This window comes from Anoplopoma fimbria, chromosome 11, assembly GCF_027596085.1.
Source record: "Anoplopoma fimbria isolate UVic2021 breed Golden Eagle Sablefish chromosome 11, Afim_UVic_2022, whole genome shotgun sequence".
NCBI lineage: Eukaryota > Metazoa > Chordata > Actinopteri > Perciformes > Anoplopomatidae > Anoplopoma > Anoplopoma fimbria.
This window is the reverse complement of record NC_072459.1, coordinates 4,586,591-4,604,573: the sequence shown is the minus strand read 5'-3', so window position 1 is coordinate 4,604,573 and position 17,983 is coordinate 4,586,591. Positions and strand designations below refer to the sequence as shown.

General features: G+C 38.8%; 2 protein-coding genes across 4 annotated transcripts; one reads left to right on the top strand and one right to left on the bottom strand.

Moving 5' to 3' along the window:
* The first annotated feature begins 1,772 nt into the window (after nt 1-1,772).
* On the top strand, nt 1,773-14,802 carry zc3h7a (zinc finger CCCH-type containing 7A). Of its 3 annotated transcripts, none has more exons than XM_054607621.1 (23): nt 1,773-1,987; nt 3,219-3,318; nt 4,841-4,880; nt 5,048-5,251; nt 7,006-7,164; nt 7,812-7,892; nt 8,140-8,193; nt 8,283-8,322; nt 8,446-8,789; nt 8,881-9,133; nt 9,250-9,278; nt 9,382-9,526; nt 9,620-9,778; nt 10,151-10,356; nt 10,849-10,949; nt 11,036-11,217; nt 11,373-11,446; nt 11,832-11,968; nt 12,055-12,160; nt 12,266-12,374; nt 12,460-12,593; nt 13,578-13,741; nt 13,831-14,801. In XM_054607621.1, exons 2-23 carry the CDS (start codon nt 3,251-3,253, stop codon nt 14,018-14,020), a joined length of 2,979 nt encoding a protein of 992 aa, XP_054463596.1. In that variant the 5' UTR covers nt 1,773-1,987; nt 3,219-3,250; the 3' UTR covers nt 14,021-14,801. The 3 variants fall into 3 exon arrangements, with proteins under 3 accessions (XP_054463596.1, XP_054463595.1, XP_054463594.1); XM_054607620.1 differs by lacking the exon at nt 1,773-1,987 and adding an exon at nt 3,094-3,111 and having other exon boundaries at nt 11,835-11,968; nt 13,831-14,802; XM_054607619.1 differs by lacking the exon at nt 1,773-1,987 and adding an exon at nt 3,094-3,111.
* An 80-nt stretch (nt 14,803-14,882) lies between these two features.
* Nucleotides 14,883-17,332, bottom strand: rmi2 (RecQ mediated genome instability 2). The gene is made up of 2 exons (XM_054607624.1): nt 17,039-17,332; nt 14,883-15,463 (listed from the first exon to the last, which is right to left on the bottom strand). The coding sequence occupies exons 1-2, from the start codon at nt 17,310-17,312 to the stop codon at nt 15,312-15,314; spliced, it is 426 nt and encodes a 141-aa protein (XP_054463599.1). The 5' UTR covers nt 17,313-17,332; the 3' UTR covers nt 14,883-15,311.
* Between the last annotated feature and the right edge of the window lie 651 nt (nt 17,333-17,983).

The following is a 17,983-nucleotide window of genomic DNA, read 5'->3' as shown; positions in this document are numbered from 1 at the left end:
ACATATTTTTTTTATATATTTAAGTTTTTGTTTATTTGTAACACAGCTGTAGTTCTTTGATTTGCCTTATGTGCTAATGAGGATATTTCCCTTGAGGTTGGCATCTGTTTGGATGTGTGGGTCATATGTCTTTGCTTTTGAGCCACATTATGTGCATGAAGTTTGTTATCTGCCAGTGAGTGAGTATATATGTGTATAATGACTTTCATTAGACCAATAACAGAGAACTGCCACATCAAGGAAATGGAGCTTAAAGCGATGTCTTACTAAGAAGTAGATAGTTGCAACAGAGGTTGACCCTCATGTGCCAATAAATCACCATTAAATCTTAAATAAATGCATCCCGCCATATTTTAGGAAATTACTTTATTATACAGTACCAGTCAAAAGTTTGGACACACCTTCTCATTCAATGGTTTTTCTTTATTTTTATTTTTATTTTTTTCTACATTGTAGATTAATATTGAAGACATCCAAACTATGAAGGAACACATATGGAATTATGTGGTAAACAAACAAATGCTCAACAAACCAGAATATGTTTTATATTTTAGATTCTTCAAAGTAGTTGAATGAGAAGGTGTGTCCAAACTTTTGACTGGTTCTGTATATAATATTAAAAAAAAATCACAATACTATAACGAATACAAAAAGAAAATACATATGGTATGAAATATTATATTTAAAAATAAAGAAAAACCATTGAATGAGAAGGTGTGTCCAAACTTTTAACTGGTACTGTATATAATATTTAAAAAAAACATCCATCCACATCCAAACTCAGGGAATTATCCTCATTAGCACATAAGGCAAATCAAAGCGAACTACAGCTGTGTTACAAATAAACAAAAACATAAATACATAAAAACAAATATGTGTATGTGCTTTATATATACATATTCTGTATTGTTATAATTTCCAATAGAGACTTATTGATTTCATTAATCCATGCTTGATGAGGTGGCATTATCATTTGTAATATGAAATATTGTCATTTCATATATGAACTTACACACACACACACACACACACACACACACACACACACACACACACACACACACACACACACACACACACACACACACACATCACTCATTGCATTTTAATTTTCTTTGTTTTCTTGTTGTTTATAATGTATTGTTATTATAAATCATATCTTGTAAAAAAGCAACAATATTTCACATATGTATTTTCATTTCACACTGCCACAAAGGTCATGCTCATTCACATCTTGACTCATTGCATTTTTTTTTTCCTTTGTTTTCTTGTTGTTTATAATGTATTGTTATTATAAATCATATCTTGTAAAAATGCTTTTTCAACAATATTTCATACCATATGTATTTTCTTTTTGTAGTCGTTATAGTATTGTGATTTTTTTAAAATATTATATACAGTACCGGTCAAAAGTTTGGACACACCTTTCTCATTCAACTACTTTGAAGAATCTAAAATATAAAACATATTCTGGTTTGTTTGTTTACCACATAATTCCATATGTGTTCCTTCATAGTTTGGATGTCTTCAAAAAAAAAAAAAAAATAAGAAAAACCATTGAATGAGAAGGTGTGTGCAAATTATTTATGTCATTAGCACATAAGGCAAATCAAAGCGAACTACAGCTGTGTTACAAATAAACAAAAACATAAATATATATATAAAAAATATATGTATGTGCTTTATATATACATATTCTGCAGACTTATTGATTTTTATTAATCCACGCTTGATGAGGTGGCATTATCATTTGCAATGTGAGTCGCTGCCCTGACCGTCCACCGCCTGTAGGTGGCAGCACCGCGCTGGAGTAGATCTCCGCTCTGCATTGAATCAGCGAAAGAAGAAGAAGCAGAAGAGGCAGCGGGCGGCCTTCAGCGGTACACAGCCGCATCTAGCCAAGTTATTGAGGCTAAAACGAAGAATAACTCCCCCTCCTTTTGGATAACCGACGTTAAGGGGTTGTGTGGAATAAAGATCCATTCATGTGAGTGTGTAAAACGGCCATTGTTTTGACCTTTCTCTGGTATTTAACAGCTCTCATGTGCTGCTAAACATCCTCTGCTCGCTATTGTTTGCGTTGGGGAACTAGTTTAACTTGACATGCCGATGCTTTTGGGTACTTCCTAGAAACTTGACGTAGTCTTCATGAGGCCTCTGTGTTCCCAGAAGCAGGAAGAAAACTATTGTGTACATGTATATGTATTAATATATGTGTTTATATTGGTTATGTGAGCGACACACTGCTAACTATGTTGGACTCTCGGCGGCAACACACGTGCGCTAAATGGGGTGCGTCCATTATCGGACACCTGGGTTTCCTCTCATTAAACCTGACCTAAAGGGATGTTTGCTCGTCCTGTTGTCATGTAACACACATGCATGTTAATCACTGGACGCTGCTTTATCAAACACATGTGCTTCTGTTAAAGTTTATTAAAGCTTTGTTGATTAAAACAGGACTTCAAAAGATTTAGACTTTATTCTAAGGAAAGCTCATAATCACCATCTTTAACACAGATCCTCACTGGGTTAGAAAAGTAGTTTTGGAGAATGCAAAAACAGTAATAATAATGGGTTAATAACGCAATAAATGGCTGAGAATAACTTATGTTTATATATGCTTGTTATTTCATTTTGTTTCTTAGTTTAGTTTAGTTACTTTGTAAAGCTGTTTTTTTGTTTTAAAAGGTGCTATATAAATAAAGTTATTATTATTATTATTATTATTATTATTATTATTATTATGCTCCAATACAAACTATTCAGGACACTTGCATGAAAAAAAAAGGACTTTGAAAAGCTGGAGAATAATCAGTGCAAGAGCAACCCTGTCCGATAATGGAGCTCCTTGGTCCAGATGCTATGTTCAAACAGCCAACAAGTGCACAGCTTCACATATGCGCCTTTTTATTCTGCTCTGATGACGTAAATCTGCTGCGCAAACTGACCCACCGAAGTGTAGTTTCAATTACAGGAACTACACGCGTGTCGTCACTACTAAACGCGGAAGCTGTGAACATTAAGGCTCCCAGCAATATAATGTCCATGAACAATGGTCGTGTGAGCTGTAAACCGGTTGATCGACCTGCTGATGATGTTTTATGATGAGTCAGGAGCGCTTCTCTACTTTCATTGTTGCTGTTTGTTCTTTGCCAGTGACTTTTGCCAGCTGTTGATATACTGTGTGTGTGTGTGTATATAATTCATAACTCCAGGTGCTGACAGAGGAGTGGACATTAACACAAACATGTCCGAAGTGTGCCAGGACAGAAGGAGTCGCTGGCAGGAGATTCAGAAAGGCCTGCAGTTCATCCAGTAAGTGTTGTGGGTTTTGATCACTGCTTGTTTAAGTTGGGAGCGTAACAAAGTAAGCAGGCATGTGTAATGACTATTCCGATCCTGCGTCGGACTCTTTCTAACATCGCTGTGAAAATACTGCACAGGATATCTAGAAGAAGACTTGTCTGCCTGTGTTTTCAGGTCCTTTTTTTACTAAACAGAAAGGGAACCTCTGTAGACTGCAGGAGTGATTTGTCAGCCTTGCATCATGCTTTGTTGTTCAGATCAGCTGGCTGTCAGCGAGGCGGCTGATTACTGCCTGGCTTTACGTTACTTTTGTTTTTAATGTGGGATCTTCCACTGATCTGATCTGTGCTTTTGTGTTAATGCCTCTGACAGTGTGTCCACATACTGTTTTTAGAGCTATTCCAGACAGCGCGCTGTTGCGTTTCATCCGATCGGACAGGACCTTTTTTTTTTATTTCTTAAACAAAAGTGATACTCAGAATGCTGCTCTGCGCATCACAGCTACACAGTCAACTTGAAACTTCACTGATGTCATGATGTGTGAAGTTGTACAGGAAATGTAATGCCTGAGGATGTAAATGAAACTTGCAAAAAGAAAGAAAGATGGCTTTAAATACCAGACAGCAGTGAAGATAGAGACCAGTTTGACAAAAACAACCTCACAGGGATTATTGCAAAATTTGCCATGGCATTTAACAACACAACCATTTAATTATATAGTTGGTTTCAAGTGAAACAAATCATCCGCCCAACAACACAATGCACTACGTGATTATAATATAGACAGTCACTTTACTTTACTATTTTATTTTTTACTTTTTACAAAATCATGACGATCTGTATTCATTTCTTTTGCCTGTTTTTTTAAATTACAGCTTAATTTACCCAGTTTTAACAATGTTTTGGTATACTTGGACACAGCAATCATATAAATGAGAGCCGTCTCTTTTTTTTCATGTAAGAAATATAAATGACTGTTTCAATAAATATTTGAATATTTATTGAAATATAAAAATATTTTTTTATTTAGAGTGAACGGTTGTTTAAGGAATGTTGCCTTTGCTGACTTTTAATGACGTCAAAATGTGCGCACACATAACCTGTCAAACCACACACACACACACGCACACCTTCATGTCAAGCATCTTTGAGTACTCTGAAAAGTGCTCTATAAATAGAATGTATTATTATTATTATTATTATGTTTTGATGTCTCTGTCTTAAGTTCACATCTGTTTTTTAATGAAAATCCATATCAGAATGTTCTTTATCAATTAACTACTATAGATATTAAATTATGAAACACATAATATAATGAACTTATTATTGTCAATAAATACATTGAAAATTGAGCTGTTTCACTCAATTTTTGACAGACAGACAGTCCTTCTGTACTGAATGAGACCTCTTGTGCTCTGAACGCTGTTGAACTTTAATCAAAACTGGTACCTCTCGTTCCAATGTATGCTCTTTTTGTTCTGCTAACACTTTTAAGGTTTGTAATTTATCTGGAACGTTCTCTTGCTTTTAGGTCAACCCTTCCTTTTCCTGGAAGTCAAGAGCAGTATGAGGTAAGCTTTGTTCATTTTCATATGGGGAATTTCCAGCTTTGGTCTTGTATCAACACTTGCATTGTATTGAGCTAAACTGATTTAGGGATGAGTCAGATTTAATTTAATTTTTTTTCCCCAAAACAAAGTGTTATTTTGCACTGATTTGGTTCTCTTCATCTCTGCAGGTGTTCATTAAAGAGCTCGTGTGGCATCTTTTCGGAGAAGGAAACGACGTGTTTAAAGAAGGGGAATGGACTAAATCCATCGAGATGTACACCGAAGCCTTGAGTATAGCAGAGTATGCCGACTCGGAAGAAATCGGCGTTCCAACAAGTTTACTGGAAAAACTGTATGCAAATCGAGCTGCCGCTTATCTAAACATTGTCCCAGTAAGTAGGCGACCATCACACTCGAGTCTCGTTTCAATCACTTCCCCTCTCCTTTTCTCTCTACCAAACAAGTTGTTAAATAGTACAAATAATGTCCAAAATCCAACGAGCAGTTTTGTATCTCATAAATTCTGCCTCAAATGTCATATTTTAAGAGCCCAGGGTTTCCCAAAGGCTGAATTGCTTCTTCTGATTAAAACAAATCAACCTATTCCAAAACAAAATTCACAAAATGTCAGAAGACAACAGCAAATAGGTTCCTAAATGTCACTGCAGTTTCAAAAGAAGAGCTCTGTGTTGTAAAACTTTATTGTCCTCAGGTTCTAAGACTTTTAAGAAGTCTTCTTTTTCTGATCCATTAAGCAATATTAACCATGAACTGGTTTTGTTGGGGCAGGTACTCAGTATGTTTTTGCTTTTCATATACATACTGACATAGTTTTGTTGAATCTGCACTTCATCAACCTTCACTCTCAGCTCCTCACATTAAAACCGTGCTCACCTCCAGAGGGACAGTGTCAGTTAGCCTGAGGACACACAGGTTTATTAGTTAATCAGAATAAAGGGGTTGGCCTGACCTCCCTATTGTTGTTCTTTTGTAACAAGATTTTTCTTTTGCTTTGAATCTACCTTGCATACATCCTGTTGCCTACATGTGGTGATGTCACCGAATCTGTGGTGACATCACATCCTCTTTCAAGCTGAGTTCAGGGTAATTTCATTGAACGGGAACATAATGTTGCCGTACCTTACAAGGCTCAACGCTAACATTTCAAAAAAAAAATGTGGCAGACCTGAAACTGAAAATATGGTTGCTGTTTCTGAATGTTATGCAGGATGCAGTTCTGTCACCTAAAAAAATGAAAATGTGACATAAAATAATAAAAGCTTTGTGTTATCAGTAAACATGTCCACCCACAATCCCTGGTACACAAACTAGCACTAGTGCAGCACCTTTTCAAATGTAATTTTTTGGACCTTTGTGCTGATTCCCACCACAGATCCATTGGCCTTCAGATTTGAAGTTTTGAATTGTGAGTCCTTCAAGTGACAAAAAAATCAGCTTGTCCTTCTGTACTTCCAGAAATGAACTTCAATCTGTCTTGATTTTGCTTAGACAGCTGAATACTCTCTGACATGTAAAAAAAGAGACGGGCAGAGCCAAGGACACATCATGTAGCATCCCAACACATCTGTTCTCTTACGTATTAAAAAGCATTTGCCACAAATTGGTTGGCAGTTTCTCAAAACGGTTGCCAGTTGCAACCTGGCAACCATTTCTGTCGGTCCTGTTTCTTCTAGACAGAAGAGGTAATAACTGAACAGTGTCAGATATTACCCGTGTTTCATGTTAAAGTTCGTTAACGGCATACCCTAAAGATGTTCCTCTACTAGGTCTCAAGAAAAAAACCAAAAACATACCAGCCACATATTTCACTTTGAATGCTGGTTCATCAAAAATCTGAAGTCTTGGCACCAGTTGAGGAACTGAGGATGCACTTAGAAAACATCCATATGGGGAAATATGATGCTTTCAGAGGAACATTCAGTTCTTCATTCCTGCCAGTGTGATTCAACATTAAATCATCATACAAGGCAGTAAAAACCACTTAACCGTCTTCAGGGAAGCCCCACCCACACCTGACTCAACTCACAGAACACGTAAAGTCAATTCATGAACAAACGGCGGTTACTTTGTCCTGTGTTACAGCACGGTGGTTAAGTATAGCCTTTCTGCCTCTCCTCTCTCTTAGGGACTGTATGACCAAGCGTTGGAAGACTGTGAAAAGGCTCTCCAGCTGAACGAGGGGAACTACAAAGCGCTGTACAGAAAAGCTAAATCCTTGAAGGAGATGGGGAGACATCAAGAGGCCTATGAGGCTGTTGCCAAATGCTCTCTAGCAGTGCCTCAGGTAAGATGCAACATGTGTTGTGTGTGTGTTATGTGGATTTATCCAAATGTGCAGGAGATCCACTCACTTTATCGTCTCGGCAAATTTGACAAAAAAACTAAACCAATTGAAACGCCGTTCGGGCTGCATGCAGGAACAGAACACCAAAGGGAGTTCTGATGGATCTGGCGTGTTGCCTGGCTGGCACCCAGTTCATTGTTGTGTGACTGTTAGCGCGCTACCTTTAGTTTGAATTAAAACATTTCACACTGCTCTACGCTCAAATTGGTTGTAATTAGCAGCTTCATTTAGTTTAAGACTTTTTCTTTTTTTTTTTTTTTATGCCTCCCCACCGGCAATATCACATGACGTCTCCTCCTCTGCAGTGTGATGAAACACTGACGTTTAAAGGCAATTTTCAACCAACAACAGGACTTAGGATGCGTGCTGCACCTTCAAAAGGTTGCTGAAATACGTACAAAACGGATCATTCTTGATGCATTAAAGCAAAAATACACATGTGCAAAGTAAAATCCTCTCCGATGAGGGAAAAACCCTCTCAACACAGCGTGTCAGAAAATAATTGGTTAATGAAAATGACAGTTTTGGCAGTGATTGCCGTGAGTGCGTTTTTGAATAAACCGTTTCCATTTGCTTTGTCTCCCCAGGATACCAGTGTCACAGAACTGACTCAGGATCTAGCCAAAATTTTGGGATTGAAAATCCGTAAAGCTTATGTGAGGAGTAAGGTACGTGTGTCTCTGCTCTCAAACCGTCATGACACCTAAAGCTGATTTTAAAAAAAATGACAACCATATGAAGTGAGTTAGAAGTCTCTTTGGAAGTCCCACCATTTCCTTTTATCTACATGTTCTAGTTAATGCCATAGCTTTTAATCTTGAGTCATTTAATTTCAATTCATGGCTTTCGAAAATGTCGGCAATATTTGCACATGCATCGAGCCGTACTTTAATTTATCTAATTCTGCTTTAACAGCCTGCCTTGAATGTTTTGCAAGCATCAAGTTATCAAGATGCATCATGTGAGAAGGTATGCAACACAAAGATCTATAATATATTTGTGTACTCTCCCTAGAAACATGTTGTTCATTGATTTTCCTTCTGTTTTTTTTTTTTCAGTTTTCCCATGGCTCGTCTTCAGTTGAAGATATAGAAATTGGTAAGCATTGTCTTAATACTAAACACAGCTTTGATTTTATTTTTATTTTTTTAATTTTTTTTTATAAAGTAAACGGAGAAAGGATGAAAGTCGCCTAACCTGTTTCTCCCTGATGTGTTTCAGAAGTGCCTCGGCTGACCCAGGAAAGCAGTGTTTTGGCTCCAGCCATAGCTCCCATCCAACCTCCAGTGTCGGCGCTCTCGCCTCTAAATGAAGCAATAGCGGATGAGCTTCCTCTAAACAACATCATCTCATCTATAACGCCGTCGGAGCCGCCGGGCTTCGGGTCCATCTCCCTCCCCGTGTCCGTGCCCTCGTCGTCCCCTCTCTCCGTGCCCTCGTTCGTCAACGGGTGCAGAACCAGTAAGCCTTGCACGATGCTCGACACCAGTCAAGATTTTGACGCCGACATCATCGGGGACGACCTGGACGACCTCCTGGACCAAGCCGGCCCCGAATCAGCCATGGTCAGTGAGCAGACGTGACGTGACCTCGGCGATGAAGGAAATGTGTCGGTGTCTGAGCTCCAGTGTGACTCTGGTTTGTCTCCTCCTTCAGGTCATTCCCATGATGAAGGGGCCTCTTCCTTTGCCAACCAGTATTTCCTCGGGCAGCCCCATGTCGAGTCCATTCCTGATGCCGTCTCACATCCACCCGTTTCTCCACAGCAGCGCCCAGCAGTGCACCGTCACGCTGCCTCCGCTCTATCACAAGTCGGGGTCAAGTACGTATTTTGGTATGGACACTTTTGACGCCCTCCCCCCACCGATGGACTCCTTGGATAGTCTCAGCATTTCTGACTATAAAACAGGTATGCTACTTTGTTACACGGCCTGCTTAGACGATCAGTATGAAACAAACATCAGATGAAAAATAAGTAACCTTCTTTCTCCCATTTTCTTTTTCTACAATCTTGTAAAATGTCAGATTATGGTCCGAGTCCATTCATTCCACAGGTATTTATTGTTTATTCATTATTAGGCATTGTTAGTCCAGTCGTTGTTACAGGCATGTATTAGGTCTTATTTCACATTTCTTTTTCTTTCTTTTTTTGAATAGCTGAACAATATTGAAAGCCCGATGGGGATGGCTGTGGGAATGCCTGAAGTGAAGGGTCTTCCTGCTGCTGTGGATTTAGCAAAGAACCCTTTAGCTGACACGCATGAATTCAAACAAGCGTGTTCAATCTGCTACGTGAAAACTGGTGAGGAATTGTTTTTGTGTGTGGTCCTTGTCTTTTCAATGAAAGAGAAGCACCGTTTGGTTTAATGTGTTTATTTGTGTTGGTTACCCACAGGGCCCGGAGTGCTGGATTACGCGCTTCATACAGAAGAGCATAAATGCAAAAAGGACGCTTTACTCGGCAGAAACATTTACTCGACAGACAAATCGTGGAAGCTCATTCGGCCAAGACCAACAAAAACCCAATATGTTGGACCGTATTACATTTGTAAAGGTAACGGATACATTAGTGTGTGAAAGATGTTCATTTGCCTTCATTTAACCATTTTTTTTTTTTAACCTGCAAATCCAATTTGTTCTTATCCCAGAGAAACAAAAGATTATAAATATATCACTGTGTAATACAGATGGTTAATAAAAAAACCAATATACGTTTCTTAAGCATGGTTAAGTTTTCCCCATTATTTGGGCATGTATTTCCCTTCCTACTGGTATTTATTAGACATAAATATTCTCATTATTCAATGATTATTTGTGGCAGCTTTTGTTCCGCTGCTGTGACTTTGTTTTAACACGTCGCCGTTGTTGCTCACACGCGTCGCGTCTCTAAAGAGCCAACGCTGACATGTTAGCTGTGTTGTTTCAGAGGTGGCTATCGGAGAAGAGTGCCTGTACCCGGGCCACTGCACATTTGCATACTGCCAGGAAGAGATTGATGTTTGGACTCTGGAGCGGAAAGGCTTTATCTCCAGAGAGCTACTCTTTGATCCCTACGGGCCCAACTCCAACATCAGGCTGACCGTCCCCAAGATCTTACAGGAGCATCATGGGATATTCATGTTTCTCTGTGGAGTGAGTACTTAATCCTGTTGTTTGAAAACTAGTATGACCTCAGAGTGTTGTTAGTAGTTAAACAGCTACTGCAGTGAAACAGAGGATGACAAGAAAAGGAAAAAAAATTTCACTGGAGATGGATATTTACCACCTAAGATGTTTCTTACATTTACTAGCTCTGATTTTGCTTTATCCAGGGCAAAATATGACAATAAGGCCACTAAATACAAAATGTTAATGTGATGAATATGTAATGCTGTGCCTGCCGTTGGAGCCTCATTTGTTAGTCTGATGTTCATTAGTAGCTGGCATACTTGGATCAGTTGTTGGGGACTTTTAGAGTGACGTTTGATGGTATTTGGCTGTGTAAAGACTCCAGGTTATCCATCCAGAGAGGGCCTCTGACAGCCGTGGAGCCCTTTTCTGTCATCGCTGTAGGAAATCTAATGTGTTTTTATATTGACATATCTATTGAAATATTCCAAATGCCCGTTTTTGTTTTTTTTCCAGTTCTGCTTTGACCACAAACCCAGAATAATCAGCAAAACCAACAAAGACGACCTTTCCCTCTGCTCTCATCCGGTGACAAAGCACGCCTTTGAGGATCATAAGTATGTCATCTGGCGTTTTACAGCTCTGAAACCACCGTTTGTTGATTCATTCGTAGTTAGACTTATCCGTCCCGTTTGTCTCGTAGGTGCCTGGTCCACATTTTGAAGGAGAACACGGTCCGTTATTCCAAAATCAGACCGTTGAGTCCTCACTGCCAGCTGGATCTTTGCCGGCATGAAGTCCGCTACGGCTGCGTGAGAGAGGACGACTGCTTCTACGCCCACAGCCTCATCGAGCTGAAGGTGTGGATGATGCAGCACGAGCTCGGTGAGACTGCTTCTCAAAATGCTCTCCCAAGGGCTGGATGGTGTTGTATCTGGAACACAGTCCTTTTGAAACAACACCTTTTGCAATACTTGTCACTGCGAAATCTAATATAATTCAAATAATTACCCGTTTGTTTTTACTTTTGCATCATCTAGGTATCACTCATGAAAGCATCGTCCAAGAGGCAAAGAAGTTTTGGAGTTCAACAGCTTCGTTGCAGGGAGCCCAAGTAAGCCAAACTAAAGGACTCTAGACGTTCACTGTTTTTTTTTTTCTTGTGCATTACTTGCTGCTAGCATTTCCTAATATCTTATCAGAGGTTACCATTAATACGGCCTGATGTCTTAGATGTCAATAATATATATATATATATTTCTCCATTAATCACTTATTAGAACTAAATATAAATAGCTGGGTCCATTAAACATTTGTCTGTGGTATTTTTGTGTTTTTCTCGTGCGATTATAGACATGTTACCATCATTTCTCATGCCATTTCCTTGGATTTGATTGACACTTCGGGTTAAAACTCGATTTTTGGAAACATTTTAGTTGTGTTGCTTTGCTTTTGTGTCAAACACAGTGATTTTAACCAGTCCTTTTGAATTCCATCAGCAGCTTTCCAACACACAGAGGAGGTTTGGGCCTCCAAATCTGAAGATGATGTTTGTTTGTGGCCAGTGCTGGAGAAATGGCCAACTCAGCGAAGCTGACAAAAACAAAAAGTATTGCTCGGCCAAGGCGAGACACACGTGAGTGCTACAGAGTGTTGAACGCTCATCAACTGTGGACCGGAGGTGAATCGATGAGTGACTTGGTTTCTGTCTTGCTGTCTCAGGTGGGCCAAAGACAGGCGGGTGGTGCTCGTAAGTTCCCATGAAAGAAAAAAGTGGACAACAGTAAGATCGCTTCCAACCAAAAAACCCATCCCATCTCAATTTGAGGTACGTGCCGCACATTTTCTGTTCTCCAAGGGCCTTCTTTGTGTTACTGATTTAAAACTAAAAGCTTCTACAATGGTCACCAAATGTTATTCCTCCCATTCTTAGATTTGCATGCATGTGACAGCTGGCAAGAAGTGTCAGTACATTGGGAATTGCACGTTTGCTCACAGTCTAGAAGAGAGAGACCTCTGGACCTACATGAAGGAAAACAACAGTGAGTTGGGCTCTCTTGCTTGGTGGAGTTTAATTAGTATGTGATGCACCAATTGTGATCACTCATTTAACGTGCCCTCGTCTAGTTCCAGACATGGATCAGCTGTATGAGCAGTGGCTGCAGTCTCAGAAGCCTGGCTGGGGAGACGAGGCCTGCAGTAACTCTGTGAGGGAGAACGGCAAACAGATCCACATGCCGACAGACTACGCTGAAGAAGTGGTGAGTTTAAAAAGCCCCGCGAATGTGACGCACTGATCTACTTCTGCTGAGAAGTTTAGTGTATAAATATATCAGTGGTATTTTGATTATTCTAGGGCTGTCCTTAAGCAGGGAGATTTAACACTCGTACAATTTTGTCGACTAACCGATTAGTTAATTTAATCGACAAATCTGTAAAGGTTTCTCCACAAAGAATCACACAAAAGCACAACTTCAAAGTGAAATTAGAATGATTTAGCTTTTGTACGGTGACATATTCACAGTTGTATACACATATGTACAGTTTCAAGATGGATTTAAATCAAATCTGATTCAAATTTAATTGGCCTTACAGTTCAAATAAAACTCCCAGTTCGTATTGATCTGGATCAGTTTCTGATGAGAACAGTAGCAGGGCTCCACCTATTTTTAGGGGTCATTTTTAAGGATTATTAAAAAGGTGATTTTTCTTTTTTTGATTGGACCACTACAAAGTGGGGAAAGGCTTTATATGTAGCTTGATACTTAATACTCAACAGAGGACTATGACACCACACACACACTTACATTGTTACTAAAAGTTGTAGATTGATGGATGTCATGATATTGATTAAAATTGGTTGATACAAGCTTATGCTGCATATTTTGTTTTACGGGACGAGACGGGGGTTACAGGATTTTAAATAAAGGATATATAAATACAAAGAAATGGATTTCTTAGGTATATCTTAAAGGCTAAGTTTAAGTGAAACCCGGCAGCTTTCTTTCCTTTTTCCGTCTAGGATCTTAAACTGTTGCACTGATATGTAAACACCCTCAGTAGCAGCAGCGATGTTGTATTGCTTTCTTTCAATAGATAATCATTTAGTTGTCAGAATCTGTGGGTGCAGTCAAAATATTTTTGTCCGCGGGTTCAATTGTGTAAACATTTTTGATGGAATATTGTTTCCATAACTTAAAACGATTGTCATTTCTGTGAATGAAGTTGCTCTCTGTTGTTAACAGGCGGGCAACCACTGTTGGCTGTGTGGCAAAAACTGCAACAGTGAGAAGCAGTGGCAGCAGCACATCACCTCAGAAAAACACAAAGACAGAGTTTTCAACTCTGAGGACGATCAGAACTGCTGGCAGTATCGGTTTCCCACGGGAACTTTCAAAGTTTGTGAGAGGTAAGGTCACCAGCGACAGGGCGCCGTACGTCTCCGCTCGGACGCCGGTGGACTCTGACGTTTGACCTTCTGATCTTGTGTTCTCGTAGGTTCCTCAAAAACACGTGCACAGAGGATGACTTGTGTAAGCTGGCCCACGGCGATCAGGAACTAAAAGAGTGGAAGGAGCGCCGGGAATTCCTTTTGATGAAACTTGCCAAAGCCAGAAAAGACCATCTTATAGCACCGAATGATAATGACTTTGGAAAATACAGTTTTCTGCTTAAAGACATTATTTAATGACCCGATGACAACGTTCATGCTCTGTTGCAGCTGATGCAGTATTCAAACAATCGAGTCAGGTGATCCCTGAGGGCCTCAAGGACACAGCCTGATCACAGCATGATTTTAAAGGGGGGGCGCTCAGGACCGGCCCTCTGATTGGTGGCTGGTTTCCTCTGATCCGATCTACAGTAGTGTTATCGTTAACAGCTAATACTGAGCGGAAGACTCTTGAAGCTTTGCTACGTGCCATTCAGTAGAGTATCTGAAAACAGTGCTGACACTGGCATGTGTAAACCTCGATCAGAGACGTGTTCAGATACAATTGACCTTAAAGTAATTTCTTTTCCCAAGCAGTTTCTATATGTTAACGACCTTTACAGTTCCATTTGTTAAGTATGGGATACTTAAATTGAGAGTTCAGTTGGCATTCTCTTATTTTAATCCATCAGCATAGGTCATTTTCACTTTCCATTTATCTAATTAATATACCAGTGTAATGGACACCACTCCAAATAAAGCTTCTTTTATAACTTTGTTTTAACTGCTGTGTTTAATTAATAATACATGTATCCAGTGGTGGGAAGAAGTGTTTCTATATTCTACGTAAATAAAAGTAAAACCACACTGTAGACATATTCCATTTAGAGCAAAAGTCTGATTTTGAAAGACTTAAAAGGTGATAAATTAGAAATTCAGAGCACATCTATGATTGAGAGATTGCCTCCACATGGCGACGGCTGAGCTGGTGGCTAACGGTTAGCAGCTAACGGTGTCAAAGCAGTAACAGTGCTGAGGGTGTTTATCTGAGAGGTACCTGAGGAAGTACTCTGTGAAAGTACCTCAAAATTGTAGATTCCACCCGTCTGTCGGAGGCAAATTTAAACTTGGATAATATTTTTGCTTTGTGATTTAATTATTTTCTGCATAAATCAAGATGGAATTTAATATCTTGTCCTTGAAAAAACAGGTTTTTAACAGTTTAAATCTCTTTTAATCCTGGTGCAGTATGTATAAACATCTGAATTCAGATTTAAGTAGAGAAAAGTAGGATTCATCTTTATTTAATATTTGTATAAACATCTTAGTCTGACATCCTTGGAGTAGGAGCCTGGAAAGCCAAGCGACCCACTTCAGAGGAAATACTGAATGCACAAATACAAGTCTGTTTCCTCATGTCCAAGTCCATGTCACTCTTGTAGCGTCCACTGTTCAGTCCTCCCACGCTTCACGCTCAGCTGGACGAGTGTGACGGGAGCAGGTCGTTCTGCCACCAGCGAGGCGGCGTTCTCCAACAACAGCTCCTCATTCAGGCCAAAAGCTGCTGCAGTTCCTCCACCTCCAGCTTCCACATCCTTCTGTGGAGCCCGGCGAGCTCAGAGAGGTCTGCCATCTTCACGGCACGGATGACCGGCTCCGGGGAGACGGCCATGATGACGCCCATCACCATGACATATTTACCTGCAAAGACAGCAGTGGATTCAAGGAGACAAAGTTTATCCGGGGAGATGTGGCTTATTTTTACTGAGAGATATTCATGTGCCGTCGTTACTTTAAAGCTTAATAATCTCAAACATAATAAAGGTTTTGTAAATAAATAAGATACAGAACTGTTTATAGAGTCCCAACAGTCTCTATTGTTTAACTGGTCCAGCTTCTTTTTATTTATTTTTTTAAATCTAGCACTGTTTTCACAGATAGAATAAATAAATCATTTTAACCTGTTTGGGTGCCCTGAGGCTAAAGAAAAATAAAGCTCCTATTGACAACCCATGTTTTGGACATAGATCTTATCTACATGAAAGATACAATGATCAACAGAAAAATTAACTACTTTGTTATTCAATAAATAGTTTAAGCTATCATGATAAAAAAATAAAAAATATTTGTAAGGATTTGCTGTTTTTTTTTTTATTTTGTTCTATTGTAAACTCACTGACAAAATAAGATATTTGAAGACTTTACATTTTTCACAATTTTCTGTATAGAAATGATTCATTAATTAATCACAAATCTAATACCAACTACAATACTATACTAATTACTATTACACATTATTTGACATACATTGGCCCTGTAGCAGTTTAAATGTATTATTTATAAATCAAGGCTTGTTTGAAAAATATAAAACATATTCTGGTTTGTTGAGCATTTGTTTGTTTACCACATAATTCCATATGTGTTCCTTCATAGTTTGGATGTCTTCAATATTAATCTACAATATAGAAACAAATAAAGACAAACCATTGAATGAGAAGGTGTGTCCAAACTTTTGACTGGTACTGAATGTCCTGTTGTCATACATATATGTGTGTGTGTATTATATATATATATATATATATATATATATATATATATATACTATTCTTATTCTACAAACAAAAAGGCTTGAATGTAAATGTAATAATATTTGTGACTAATGTGATATAAACCTGGCTCTTTTGTTATTGCCCTATTAGTATACTGCATCTATAATATGTCCTGTTGTCATACTAAATATTTTGCAAACATCTTTTAATTAATACTATTTTATATATACATATATACATATATACATACACATATATATATATATATATATACACACACACATATATATATATATACACATATACATATATATATATACATACATATACATAAATACACACACACATATATACACATACATACCAGTCAAAAGTTTGGACACGTGTGAAATAAATATAAACCAGCTCTGAAACACAGAGTCTAACGTGTATGTCGTGTTAACGTGTATGTCGTGTAACGTATTACGTATATATGTCGTACATAACATATATAACGTGTATACATATATACATATAGTTATACATACATATATATAACTTACACATACACAGTACCAGTCAAAAGTTTGGACACGTGTGAAATAAATATAAACCACTCTGAAACATAGAGTCTAACGTGTATGTCGTTTAACGTTAACGTGTTGTCGTGTTAACGTGTTAACGTGTTAACGTGTGAACGTGTATGTCGTGTTGTCGTGTTAACGTGTTAACGTGTTGTCGTGTTAACCTGGGGACAGACACGGTTTCCCTCTCGGGATGCTGTTGACGCCTCGCACAGTGAACGTGCCCGTCTCGTCCATCAGCAGCGCGCTGTTTCTCTCCGTCTGCACCTCCAGCACGGTGCCCTGCATCCACACCAGTGACACCAGTACACAGCGACCCCCGCCCAGTCTGACCACACACCCGTCCCCGCTGACCTCCGTCCCGCGGCTCTCTGCCGTCCTCAGCTGACCGGACTGCACCTTCACCGGCGGCGGTCGCTTCCTCTCCGCGGTTTGCATTTCCCGCGCTGCGGTCCCGCCACTCAGTGTAACACCGGAAGTTAAGGGCACGTTGTCCGGAAGCAACTTAACAACTTGATTTCCGGGCTGGAATCCTTCAAAGTAAAAGCGTCTTATGACAACCATGTATATGTCCAGGCATGCCCAGTGCACTAATCCTTTTATAATAATATAATAATATTTTAGGTACGTTGTGAATCAATCCCACTATTATTTAACAGTTTTACTTTAGAAAGGTCATTTTCCAACAGTTATTTTTAACAAAAGTTAAAAAATGACCATAAAGGATATGGTCATTTTTTAACTTTTGCTATATATAATGTGTAAGTCACAACCCATGGCTACATATTGTATTTATTTGAGAATTAATTTCTATTAGAATGGGTACGAGCTCAAACAGTTTGAGGTCTAACTTTTTGACAATAATATAATAATATTCTAGGTAAGTTGTGAATCAATCTAACTATTATTTAACAGTTTTACTTTAGAAAGGTCATTTTGCAACAGTTCTGTCCTTTATGGTAATTTTAACTTTTGCTATATATAATGTGTAAGTCACAACCCATGGCTACATATTGTATTTATTTGAGAATTTATTTCTATTAGAATGGGTACGAGCTCAAACAGTTTGAGGTCTAACTCCATGTGTTTTAGAGAAATAGGAACAAATC